The sequence below is a fragment of the Pan paniscus genome, chromosome 18, assembly GCF_029289425.2.
Source record: "Pan paniscus chromosome 18, NHGRI_mPanPan1-v2.0_pri, whole genome shotgun sequence".
Classification (NCBI taxonomy): domain Eukaryota; kingdom Metazoa; phylum Chordata; class Mammalia; order Primates; family Hominidae; genus Pan; species Pan paniscus.
In genome coordinates, this window is record NC_073267.2 from 56559019 (window position 1) to 56572698 (window position 13680).

At 37.4% G+C, this 13680-nt stretch overlaps 1 protein-coding gene across 3 annotated transcripts in view; it reads right to left on the bottom strand.

Annotated features, from left to right (window-relative positions):
* Positions 1–13680, bottom strand: part of NETO2 (neuropilin and tolloid like 2) — a 61796-nt gene that overhangs the window by 21711 nt on the left and 26405 nt on the right. For all 3 annotated transcript variants that reach the window (XM_034940105.3, XM_034940104.3, XM_034940106.3), the window contains exon 7: positions 5714–5942. In XM_034940105.3, the coding sequence (XP_034795996.1) occupies positions 5714–5942 (229 nt within the window). The remainder of the gene's footprint in view (positions 1–5713; positions 5943–13680) is intronic.

Genomic DNA, 13680 nt, shown 5'->3' on the forward strand with positions numbered 1-13680 from the left:
TACATCACATTTACAGTAAGGGAAAAAAACTACATGATGAACTCAATGAATTTTTTAAAAAGCATTTGACAAAATTCAACAGGCTTTCATGATAAGAACATTCAATTAACTGTGAATAGAAAAAAAATTTCCTTCACATGACAAAGGCCATATATGAAAAACCCAAAGCTAACATCATAATCAGTAGTGAAGGACAGAGCTCCACTAAGATCAAGAATAAGACAGATACCCAATTTCACTTCTATTGAATACATACTGGAAGTTCTGGTTAGAGCAATTAGGCAAGAAAAGGAAATAAAAGGTATCCAAATTGGAAAGGAAGATATAAGATTTTCTCTGTTCACAGACAACACAATCTTATATGCAGAAAACCCTAAAGATCACACCCACCCCCCCACCCACACCCCCGTTAGAGCTAATAAACTAAGTCAACAAAGTTGCAGGATGCAAAACCCGCATACACAAATCCGTTGCATTTCTAAACACTGCCAATTAACAATTAGAAAAAGGAAATTAAGAAAATAATTCCAGTATAATAGCATTAAAAAGAATAAAATATTAGGAATAAATTTAACTAAGGGGGCAAAACATTTGTATGCTGAAAACTACAAAACATTGCTGAATGAATTACAGATGAAAAATCAATGGGAATATACATCCTGTGTTCATGAATGGGAAGACTTCATACAGTTAAGATGACAATATTACTCAAAGTGACCCACAGATTTAAAATGATCCCTATCAAAATCCCAACAGTGTTTCTGCAGAAATAGAAAAAGTCATCCTAAAGTTCATGAAATCTCAATGAACCATGAATAGCCAATCCAGTTTTGAAAAACAAGAAAAAAGTTGGAGGACTCATACTTCCTGATTTCAAAACTTACTACAAATCTACAGTTATCAAAACAGTTGCTACTGGCATAACAACAGACATATAGACCAATGGAATTGAGAGGCCAGAAATAAATCTTCACATAATTTTTTTTTTTTTTTGACAGAGTCTAGCTCTGTTGCCCAGGCTGGAGTGCAGTGGCACGATCTCGGCTTGCTGTGACCTCTGCCTCCCAGGTTCAAGTGACTGTCCTGCCTCAGCCTCCTGAGAAGCTAGGATTATAGGCGTGTGCCACCACGCCTGGCTAAATTTTGTATTTTTAGTAGGGATGGGGTTTTGTCATGTTGGCCAGGCTGGTCTCAAACTCCTGACCTCAGGTGTTCCACCCACCTTGGCCTCCCAAAGTGCTCGGATAACAGGCATGAGCCACTGTGCCTGGTCTTTTTTTTTCTTTTCTTTTTTCACTTTTTAAAAGAAAAATAGAGATGGGGTTTTGCTATGTTGACCAGGCTGGTCTTGAACTCCTGCCCAGGCTGGTCTCAAACTCCTGGACTCAAGCAATCCTCCTGCCTCAGCCTCCTGTATAGCTGGGACTACAGGTGTATGCCATTGTGCCCAGATCTAATTGATTTTTGACAGGGGTGCCAAGACCATTCAATGGGAAAGGACAGTGTTTTCAAAAAATGATCCTGGGAATGCTGGATATCCACATGAAAAAGAATGAAGTTGGAGCCTTAACTTACACTATATACAAAAATTAACTCCAAATACATCAAAGACTTAAATGTATTACAAGAGCTAAAACTATAAAACTCTCAGAAGAAAACATATGAGAAAAGCTTCATGACATTGGTTTTGACAATGATTTCTTGGATATCACACCAAAAACAACAACAAAAAAAACCACATTAATTTGGGCTTCATCAAAATTAAAAACTTTTGTACCCAAAAGGACACTATATCAAGGGAGTGAAAAGACAACAAACAGGATGCAAAAAAGTCTGCTAATCACATACACAATAAGGGATTAATATCCAGAATACACAGAGAACATCTACAACTTAAAAAAAAATTCAAAAGCGGGCAAAGGATGTGAAGAGACCTTTCTGCAAAGAAGATGTACGAATAGCCAAGAAGCCCATGGAAGAATGCTCAACATTACTAATCATTAGGCAAATCAAAACCACAATGAGATGTTACTTTACACATATTAGGATGGCTATTATCCAAAAATATGAAACATAACAGGTATTGGTGAACATGTGGAGAAACTGGAAACCTCTGTGCACTGCTGGTCGGTGTGTAAAATGGTGCAGCCACTGTGGAAAAGTTTGCTGGTTCCTCAAAAACTTAAACACAGATTTCCCATATGATCCAGCAATTCTACACAGCAGCAGTACTCATCATAGCTCAAAGGTAGAAACAATCAAACATACATCAACAGATGAATGAATGTATAAAGAAAATGTGGCATTTACTTATGGAATATTATTTAGCCTTAAAAAAGAATAAAATTCTGATACATATGACCACATGGATGAACCATGGAAAGATTTCATGGATGAACCTTGAAATCATTATGCTAAGTGAAATAAGCCAGACATAAAAGGACAAATATTATATGATTCTACTATGAGTTACCCAGAATATGGAAATTCACAGAGACAGAAAGAATAATAGAGGTTACCAGGGTAGGGAGAGAGAAAAATGGGAAGGAACTGTTTCATGGGTATAGAGTTTCAGTTTGGGATGATAAAAATGCTCTAAAGACAGTGGTGATGGTTGCACAACAATGTGCATGTACTTAATGCCACTGATTTGTACATTTAAAAGTGACTGAGGGTAAATTTTATGCCATGTATATTTTGCCACAGTTGAAAAAAAAAGCTACAACCCTTCCGGAAGGGTTTTTGGCAATATCTAACGAAATTACACAACTTTTTAAACCAAACAATCCCACTTCTAGGAATTTATCCTGAAGATATGTCTCTAACAATACAAAAAGACATACGCATAACATTATTCACTGTAGCTTGTTTATAACTGCAAATATTGGGAATAACCTATATGCCCACCATAAGTAGAAGATAAAATAAAGTTGGTGTATACAATGCTGTACTATGCAGCTATAAAAAAAAATGTGCTCTATGAATTGATATGGAATGGTTTCCAGGATATAATTTTTTTTTTTTTTTGAGACAGGGTCTCACTCTGTCACACAGGCTGGACAGTGCAGTGGCCTGATCTCAGATCACTGCAACCTCCACCTCCCAGTTTCAAGCAATTTTCATGCCTCACCCTGCCCAGTAGATGGAATTATAGGCGCGTGCTACCATGCCCCACTAATTTTTGTATCTTTAGTAGAGATGGGGTTTTGCCACATTGCCCAGGCTGGTCTCAAACTCCTGACCTCAAGTGATCCGCCGACCTTGGCCTCCCAAAGTGCTGGGATTACAGGTGTGAGCCACTGCACCTAACCAGGATATACTTTTAAGTTAAAAACATAAAGCGTAAAAGAATAATGCTCTCCTTCACATAAGAAAAAATGGCACATAGAAAATACAGATGTATCTGCTCATTTGTGCAAAAAGAAATCCAGATAGAGGGAAGAAATGGAAGGCAGAGAATGAAGGAGGCAAGGACACCTCCAAGTGTCCCTCTTGGGATGTGGGCTCTCTAGGAACAACAATTATGTTTCCAGAACCCCCACATAAAAACAATGTACAGACACCATGATGTTGGGGGCAGGGGGGCACAAAATGAAATATAAACCACTAGCCTGAGTAACTGGAAAACAGTATCTTGACAGTAAAGTTAAACATAAAAAGAACTGTATGTAAGGTATTTTGTTAGGAAATTTCTCAAAGGGATATGGATTAGCAATTGTGAAGTTACTTTTTGTGTATATTAGGATTAAACAAATTAATCCATTTCAGATAATTAGTCAGGTTTCTCGCTGTTTAAGATGAAGAAAGGGCTCCTTGGAAATGCGGCTGGTCCAGCGTTGGGTCAGGGAAAACACTAGTTGAGCCTGGTTCATCCAGCATTGCCGTAAAGTAAGAAAATAATTAAAAAATTATTAATTCGGTATGTTGAGAGGACAGAGGAGGCAAACTGAAGGAGCTTCCAATGGCTGAAGCTCGGGCTTTGAGCAACAAAATAGTGTTAGTATCGTAGAAAACAATAATTTTTTTTTGAGACAGTCTCACTCTGGTCACCCAGGCTGGAGTACAGTGGTGTGATCTTAGCTCACTGCAGCCTTGACCTCCTGGGCTCAGGTGATTTTCCCACCTCAGCCTCCTGAGTAGCTGGGACTATAGGCACCTGCCACCATGCCCAGCTACTTTTTGTATTTTTAGTAGAGACGGGGGTTTCCCCATGTTGCCCAGGCTGGTCTCGAACTCCTGACCTCAAGTGATCTGCCGCCTCGGCCTCCCAAAGTGCTGGGATTACAGGCATGAGCCACGATGCCCGGTCATAATAATAATATTATTAATATTATAACAATAGAATAAAATAGCCATGAGCCCATACTGATGTAATTATTAATAACTGAATAAGTGAGGAAAAAGGGATAGTTTTTCTCACAGCAGAATGTTAATTCATGTATACAGAAAGTATGATGGAAATGGAAAATCATGATTAGGTAAACTCTACAGTACTAACTGTTACAGGCAGAAGCCAACAATGGATGCTAAAATTAGTGGGTAAGAAGATATTGGCATAGTCTCAAAGAGACTTATTAATTAGAAAGGAAAAAAATAGCAACTTTTTAGTGAAGAAAACTGGCAGACAGCACCTTAATGAAGTGATCAAAGTTAACATCACCAGCAATAAGACAAAATGGTACCATGTACCCCTGCTTCACTGACATGATGTAGTTAGAAGGGCAAAACATAGTTTCTGTGGTATTCCTGACAGAAATACACAGCCTCAATGGAATCCCTAAGAAACACTAGACAAACCCAAACTGATGGACATTCTACTAAACTGGCTAGCTAGTACTCTTGACAATGTGTCAAGGAAAGATGCAGACAGAGTAACTGTCACAGATGGAGAAGGCTAAGGATACTTGACAACTAAAAGCAATGTGGGAAACTGGATCATAAAAGGACCTTCATGGCAAAACTAGAGATACCAGACCGGTCTATAGCTTACTTAATAATACCATATCTGTGTTAATTTTCAGTTTTACTCTGGCTTTGAGAGATGTTGGCATTAGGAGAATCTGCGTGAACGGCACATAGGGAATCTATCATTTTTACAATGTTCTGTAAGTTTAAAGTTATTTAAAAAGAAAAAGATCTATGGCATATCTAAATCTTTGATGACCATAGTTTCGTGGATTCATAACTATTCACCAAGCTAAATTAATACTACTAATAAGTTAGAAAATCTTGAGAGAAAGTATAAGTCTTCCCTGTCTGCAAACTCTACCATTTGTTTACACTTTTATAATTAGTGTTCCAATTGATATGTTAACATGGTTTTTTCACCCATACCAGTCCATTCCAAGAGAACAGGGACCAAGATATAGTTGCTTCTACCTTGTGACTTGCACATTTTCGTCAAAAGTAAATGCTGCCTGGTATAGTGCCGTGTGCCTGCAGTCTCAGCTACTTGGGAGGGTGAAGCAGAGGATCGCTTGAGCCCAGGAGTTTAAGGCCAGCCTGGGCAACAAATCAACACCCCACCTCTAAAAATTAAATAAAATTTAAAATATTTTAAATTTAAATAATATTCTTGCATTAAAAAGAGCTGTAGTAAAACAAAAAAAAATACATCCTAAAATAAATATTTTAAAAAAGTAAATGCTGAGTGTACTGTGAATGAGTGAAAAATATGGAAAAGATCTCAATACTATAGGAATTATTTACTTACGCTCCACAAAGGAAGTAAAGAGCATTCGAAACCTGCTAAGCCGACTACCTTCATCTGCCCACATTCGAATCACTCCAATTCCTGTTTTAAGCATTACATCATTGGCCACAGTGCTGCAAAACTTGGCCTTCAGGTTTTCAATAGAACTGCTTCCATCATAGACTGCAACGAAGTTTCTCTTGCATTCATTTGAGTGCTCCATTTGATAATCTAGGAACCTCAAATAAATCTGTAATATTAACACAAAAACACTGCTTTTAAAAAGATATATTAATTTGAATTTTTCTATTTCTATTTTCCACAGACAACATGGGATACCGAATGACAGCTGACAGAAAACCATAATAGATAAATGGCTGATGCCTAAATAGTGAGAGGAACTAAGATTAATGATCTGTTTCTTTGGTTGTCTTTATAATGGAACCAAGCATTAAGGAACTTACTTTGTGTTTTGTCTATAAAGAGTAGAAACTTTTTGCTCACAAGGCATAACTATCTAACATTTTTCTCATTATAAAAGCAATCTCATGGTACTGGACAGGGGAGAAAATAAAATAATCACTCATATTTCTATTATTCCAACAATGCATGTGATTAATTGGTGAGTTTCTTTTCACTTTTTCTGCACATTAAAAAAACCTGTGTTTAATTGTAAGATATACACATCCTACTTTAGCTGTAACATATAAAAATGTTTTTATCTATACTCTTAGCCATACCTATTCCCGGATGTCCTATTATTTATTTACACAATATCCTACTGTTCTACATGGTTGCTTTATTTCACCTCTTAACAATACCTGCATTTTCAGACAGGCAGACGTCAACTGTACTATCAGTGGAAGCTCTATTAGCATCCCCCATTCAAATTTTATAGCTAAATGGTTCTAAGTTATTTCCTAAACACTCTTGATCCATTCTTGTTTGGCGATTTCTCTTACATTGTGAATTTAGATTTTAAGCATTAATCTCCAGAAGAGCCTAATGAAGTAGGTATCATGTTTTTTTGTGGGCAGAGATGAATCTGTTATTCGGTGGCAAGGATTAAACCCAGGTTGGTCTGACTCTAAATGTGCATCCTTTTCATTCCATGAAGCGCTTTACATACTCACACAGTGTTCCCTGTTTGGGCTCTAGTTTCTCATATGTGACTCTATCATTAAAATAAAATTTGAGTGAGTGAATAAAGATTACCTTTGAATTGCCATTCAAGACATCTAATGAGTATTCACTTCCTAGCTATTATTTCTGAGGGAGCAGTATGCCACACCTACCCTTTAATTCAAAGAGACTAATAAAAATGTCATGTCATATATTTCCCCCCCACCCCACCAAATACCTTGATGGCATAAAACTAAGAGAACAACTTACAAAATATAGCTTAAAGAATTATATTTTGACTAAATAATTTTGGTTTATTTGAAATGACTGGTTCACCACTTCCGTGAGAATGGTGGAAAATCGGTAATGAAATAGGATTTCCAGTTCAAAACTTTACAAAGTCTTCATGCATGTATTTTAACAAAGAAGCAATATATTTTCTTAAATATATCAACAGTTCTCATTAGTTTTCCATCACTTATATAACCCAAGCCCTCCGCTCACACTCTGGTAGCGAGCTCTAATGCTGTAATGACTTCCCTCTTCCACTGGACTGTGATGTCTTCCAATGGAAGGTCACTGGCTCAGTTTCATCCAGTATAATTCTTGCTCATGGCAGACAATGAGAAAGTGACTAGGCTTGTAAAACTATGACTTGGTAGAAGTATCAGTAGAATAATCAAGCTGTCTGAAGTATTTATATTTACTCTCTGCTTTTCTTTTAATCCAAATAAATATGGTATTATATAAGGCTATAGTAAATGCTCTTCAAAGACATATTTTTAAAAAAACATCAAGAGTTAAAGATAAATAATAACAAGATCATAGCACTTTTCTACTGTAAATACAGCTAAATATTGAATTGTTTAGTTCAACAAATTTTTGGGAAATATTCATAACGTGAATCTGACAAATTGCAATGTTGGGAGAAGGGCATAAACTACTTTTCTTTTACTCCAGATTGCATGAGAAGGGATCTTTTACTTACATCTTTCATCAAGTAAGTGACCTCTTACCCTATCCCTATATCCTACCCAGGGAGGCAGGGCAAGTTACCTGGATGGTGGGAGTTTGGTTTCTTTTTCCCTCCCCTCATAGGAAGTGGGACTGGGTAGGCCGGTCTGCTCTGCAGATGCGAACTTTCCCTGGAGTGGAATGGGCTGTTCTAGACTTAGGTGAGACGTAGAACTGGTGGGCAAGGAGTTGCCAACACTAATTAGATCATCTCTCTGCGTTGCTCTATCCTAGCCTTCACTGTGGTAAAGAGGCTTTTCCAACTCCCTACACACTGACACTTTTATTTCTCAATTGGTTCAGCACTCCACCAGGGAAAAGGGATGCTATTTATTGGAGCCCCTGAAGACCCCAACAGAAATGAAATCCCCAGAAAGCTACTATCATGAAAAGGCCACTGATAAAAGTGGACTAAAACACTATTTGTATACTCTTAAACATCGATGCCTTCTTTTGTATATTTATTTTTAAAATATATTTTTAATTTTAAAAATAGAGACAGGGTCTTGCCATGTTGTCTAGGCTGGTCTTGAACTGCCAGGCTCAAGTGATCCTTCCGCCTCGGCCTCCCAAAGTGCTGGGACTGCAGGCATGGGCCACCGTGATTGGCTTCTTTTTTATATTTATAAATGGATATTTTTCTTAAACATCACCCATGAACTAGTTTCTCACATTTAGTATTCAAGGGTAATGGTGACTTTTAACATTTAATTTAGATTTCTTAAATAAAACCATCTATTTACACCTTTTTGTTTGTTTTCTTTTTAGACAGAATCTCACTCTGTCTCCTAGGTTGGAGTTCAGTCGCGTGATCGCAGCTCTCACTGCAGCCTCCACCCCCAATTCAAGAGATTCTTGTGCCTCAGCCTCCTGAGTAGTTGGGACTACCGGTGTGCACCACCACACCTGGCTAATTTTTTGTATTTTTAGTAGAGACGGGGTTTCACTATGTTGCCCAGGCTGGTCTCGAACTCTTGACCTCAAGTGATCCGCCTGCCTCAGACTCCCAAAGTGCTGGGTTTACAAGCGTGAGCCACTGCGCCTGGCCTATTTACACATTTAAACATTTAAATTTTAAAATTTGATCCAATTCCCATGTCAACTGTATAATTTTTTTAAGTTTAACTGATTTACTTTTATTAAAAGCAATACAACATTCTTCTATAGTCAATATTCCAGGTAATGCTCCTAAAAATTTGTGAATATGGAATTATCTTTTCATGGAATATTTCAATGAAGAATGAGATCTAATAAATATTGTTTAATTTCACTTATTTAAAGCACACTTAATATTTTCATACTTACATATCTATAAAAATATGTTGTATTGTTCCACATATTTTAAAACCTCATACCAATTATAGAAATAAATCACTGTGTATCCATTCTCCTATTGGGCATTTAGCTTGCTTCTACTTTTATAATTAGCTAATACTGCTGTAAACATTGTTGTCTTCTCATTATGCACAGGTATGACAATTTCATTTGGGTATACATCTAGAAGTATACTTGTGTAGTAGCATGTGACCATTTTCAGCTTTACCAGAGCACATTCGAAATAGCTCTCCAAAGTGGTTGTACCAATTTATATACATTTTTCTCTTTACAGTTGAATTCTAATGAGACAATTTATACTTCCAAAGCAAATTCTTTGAGTCTGCTTGCTCTACTCAATCCACTACTCAGTCCTTGCTGACACTTCAAAAACAGTTCCACAACCCACTCAACTTCTCTTGTGCTGTCACTGTGCAGTCAAAATCCATCTCCAGTCTTCATCCCTGGTAAGCAATGATCTGTTCTTTGTCCTAGAGTTCACTTTTTCCAGAATTTCATATAAATGAAATCACACAGCATGTATCCTTTGAGTCTAGCTCATTTTATTTAGCATGATGCATTTGGGGTTACTGCATGTAGCTGTAGTTTATCCCTTTTTATTGTTGAATAGATGTTACTATATGGATGTACCACAGTTTATTCTTTCTTTCTTTTTTTTTTTTTTTGAGATGGAGTTTTTGCTCGTCGCCCAGGCTGGAGTGCAGTAGTGCAATCTTGGCTCACTGCAACCTCCACCTCAAGGGTTCAAGCAATTCTCCTGCCTCAGCCGCCCAAGTAGCTGGGATTACAGGCACCTGCCACCAAGCCCGGCTAATTTTTTGTATTTTTAGTAGAGACGGGGTTTCACCATGTTGGTCAAGCTACTCTTGAACTCCTGACCTCAAGTGATCCCCCCGCCTCAGCCTCCCAAAGTGCTGGGATTATAGGCGTGAACCATCGCACCTGGCCTATTCTTTTAAAAGCTAAAGAACACTTGAAACATTTCTAGTTTTTGGTTATTACAGATAAAGTTGTTATGAACATTTACTTATAGGTTTTTTTCCATAAACATAAGCTTTCATTTCTCCCGGGTACCCATCCAGAAGAGACGGCTGAGTCACACAGTTACTTTATGGGAAACCACCAACCTGTTTCCCAGAGCGGCTCTATCATTTTGCACTCCTACCAGGACTGTATCAGAGTTTCAGCTGCTCTACATAGTTCCCAGCACTTAGTGATTTTTCTAAATTACAGTTATTCTAATGGAGAATAGTGCCATCTCATTGTGGTTTTAATTTGCATTTTTGTAATGATTAAATCTTCTGTGGTGAAGTATCTGTTGAAATCTGTTTTATAATTGGGTTTTGTTCTTATTGTTGAGTTTTGAGTTCTGGATGAAAGAAATCTTTTCATAGGTGATTTTTTTTCTCCCAGTCAGTGGCTTTTTTTTTTTTTTTCCACTCAACAGTGTCTTTCACAGAGAAAAGCTTTTTCATTAGTCCAATTTATAAATTTCTTTTTCTTTTGAGACAGAGTCTCGCTCTGTTGCCCAGGCTGGAGTGCAGTGGCATGATCTCGGCTCACTGCAAGCTCCGCCTCCCAGGTTCATGCCAGTCTCCTGCCTCAGCCTCCTGAGTAGCTGGGACTACAGGCCCCCGCCACCATGCCCAACTAATTTTTTGTATTTTTAGTAGAGATGGGGTTTTACTGTGTTAGCCAGGATGGCCTCGATTTCCCGACCTCGAGATCTGCCCGCCTCAGCCTCCCAAAGTGCTGGGATTACAGATGTGAGCCACCGCGCCCAGCCTGAATTTTTCTTTTATGGATACTCTTTCGGTGTTGCATCTAAGAACTCTTTGTCTAACCCAGTAAGATTTTCATATATTCTCCTCTAAATGTTTTATAATTTTACATCTATGTCCATGATTTATTTTGAGTTAATTTTTAAATACAGTGTTGGATGTAGGTGAGGCAACACCTACACCCAACAGGTAAGGGTTCATTTTTTTTTTTCTTTGAATATGGAGGTTCAATTGTTCCAGCACCATCTGTTAGACTATCCTTTCTCCACTCAATTTCCTTTGAATGTCAAAAAAATCAATGAATCATATTTGCAGAAATCTAATCTCTGGACTATCTTGTTCCATTGATCTGTGTGTCTGTCCTTTGTCAGTACCACAGTCTTGGTTACTGAAGCTTCACATTAAGTCTTGAAATCAGGTCATGAGTCTTCCATGTTTGTTCTTTTTCAGAATAATTTTGGCTTCTGTAATCCCTTGCTTTTCCATTACGTTCTAGAATCAGTTTGTCAATCTTTACAGAAAATATAGCTGTGATTTTGATTGAAATTGTATTCATCTGTGTAGATCATTTTCATAAGAACTGACATTTTAGCACTACTGGGCCTATCAATACATTGACACAGTATATCTATTTACTTAGGTCATCTCTGAATATTTTCATTATGGTCTTTTAAGTTTTCAGTTAACAGATACTACACATTTTTTTTTGGTGGAGTAATATTTTAAATGGTACTGTTTTCTTAATTTTGAACTATAGTTTTCATTGCTAGTATATAAAAATTCAACTGATTTTTTTTTTTCTTGAGACAGGGTCCAGTTTGTTGTCCAGGCTGGAGTGCAGTGGTGTGCTCTTGGCTCACTGCAGCCTCCGCCTCCTTGGCTTAAGTGATCCTCCTGCCTCAGCCTCCCGGGTAGCTGGGACTACAGGTGCAGCCACCATGCCCGGCTAATTTTTATGTATATATATATATTTTTTGTAGGGGCTGGGTTTCGTCAGGTTGCCCAGGCTGGTCTTGAACTCCAGACCACCTGCCTTGGTCTCCCAAAATGTTGGGATTACAGGCGGGAGCCACAGTGCCTGACCTGCAATTGATTTTTGTATACTGGTCTTCCATCCTGCAACCTTGTTAACCTGATATATTTGTTCCAGGAGCTTTTCAGATGCTATGGAAATTTTTATATAGACAACGATATCTTCAAAAAGATTGATTTCTTCTTTTTTCAATCTGTATGCTTTTTTGTACTGGCTACAACTTCTAGTATAACATTGAATAGGACTTAGCTTGCTACAGATTTTGAAGGGGAAATAATTCAGGTTTTCACCACTAAGTATGGTGTCAGGTGTAGGGTTTTCTGTTGTTTGTTTGTTTTTTTTTTTTCTAAGAGACAGGCTCTTACTATGATGTCCAGGCTGGCCTTGAACTCCTGAGCTCAAGTGATTCTCAATCCTCTTGTTTCAGCCTCCTTAACAGCTGGAACTATGGATGCATGCCATTGTGCCTGGTTTAGCTGGTAGGTTTTTGTAGATACCTTTCTTCAGGTTATGGAAGTCTCATCTGTTCCTATGTTTCTGAGATTTTTATCACGAATGGGTGATGAATTTTAACAAATGGAGACAATCATAGTTTTCTTTAGTCTTTATGGTGAATTACATTGATTTCTCAAATGCTGAACCAGACTTGCATTCCTGAGATAAACCACGCTTTACTATTATGTATTTTTTTATATTGCTGAATTAGATTTGCTAATATTTTATTGAAATTTTTGCATCTATTTTCTTGACGAATACTGATCAATAGTCTCCTTATAATGTCTCTTTGTCCGTTGGTATCAGGGTAATGCTTATCTTACAAAGTAAGTTTAGAAATGTTCCCTGCTCTTTCATTTCCTGGATGATACTAAAGAATTGGCATTATACCTTCCTTGAATGTTTGGTACAATTTGCCAGCGAACCCATCTAGGCCTAGAGTTTTCTTTGTTAGAAGGTGTTTACAAATTCATTTTTTGAATAAGCACAGGATGATTTGGGTTGTGTATGTCTACTGGGACATGTTTGGGCAGCTGTGTAGCTTTTAAGAGATTTACCCATTTCATCGAAGTCATCTGATTTTCTGGCACAGAGCTGTTCCCTGTATTTTCTTACTCCTTTTAATATTGGTAGGGTCTGTAGTGATAGAATTCTCTCTTTCATTCCTGATACTGGTAAAATGGTTGAAATTTACCCAGATATTTACCATTCGTTTCCCTTTATTCATGAAGTTTCATGATTTTTTCTAGTATCATTTATTTTATCTAAATAACTTCCTTTATAGCAAGTGCATAGGTGATAAATTCTCTTAGTTTTATCATTCTTGAAAGAAGTCTTGCATCACAGTTCCCCTTACTGCCTATCCCAGCTTGTGAAGATTCTGATCCACTACCTTTGGCTTCCATCATTTCTAAAGAGAAAAAATAGTCATTCAAATCACTGCTCCCTTATACAAGATGCATCATTTTTCTCTGGTAGACCTCAAGATCTCAATCTTTGATTTCAAGTAATTTGATTTTGATGTGTGCAGGTATTGCTTTTTGTTTTTGTTTATCCTATTTGGTGTTCACTGAGCTCCTTAAATCTGCAGATATATGTCCTTCAAGTTTGGGACTTTTTAGCAATTTTTTCTTCAAATATTTATTCTGTGCCAATCTCTTCTCCCGCTAGGACTTAAATAACACAAATGTTAGGCCCTTTGAAACTGT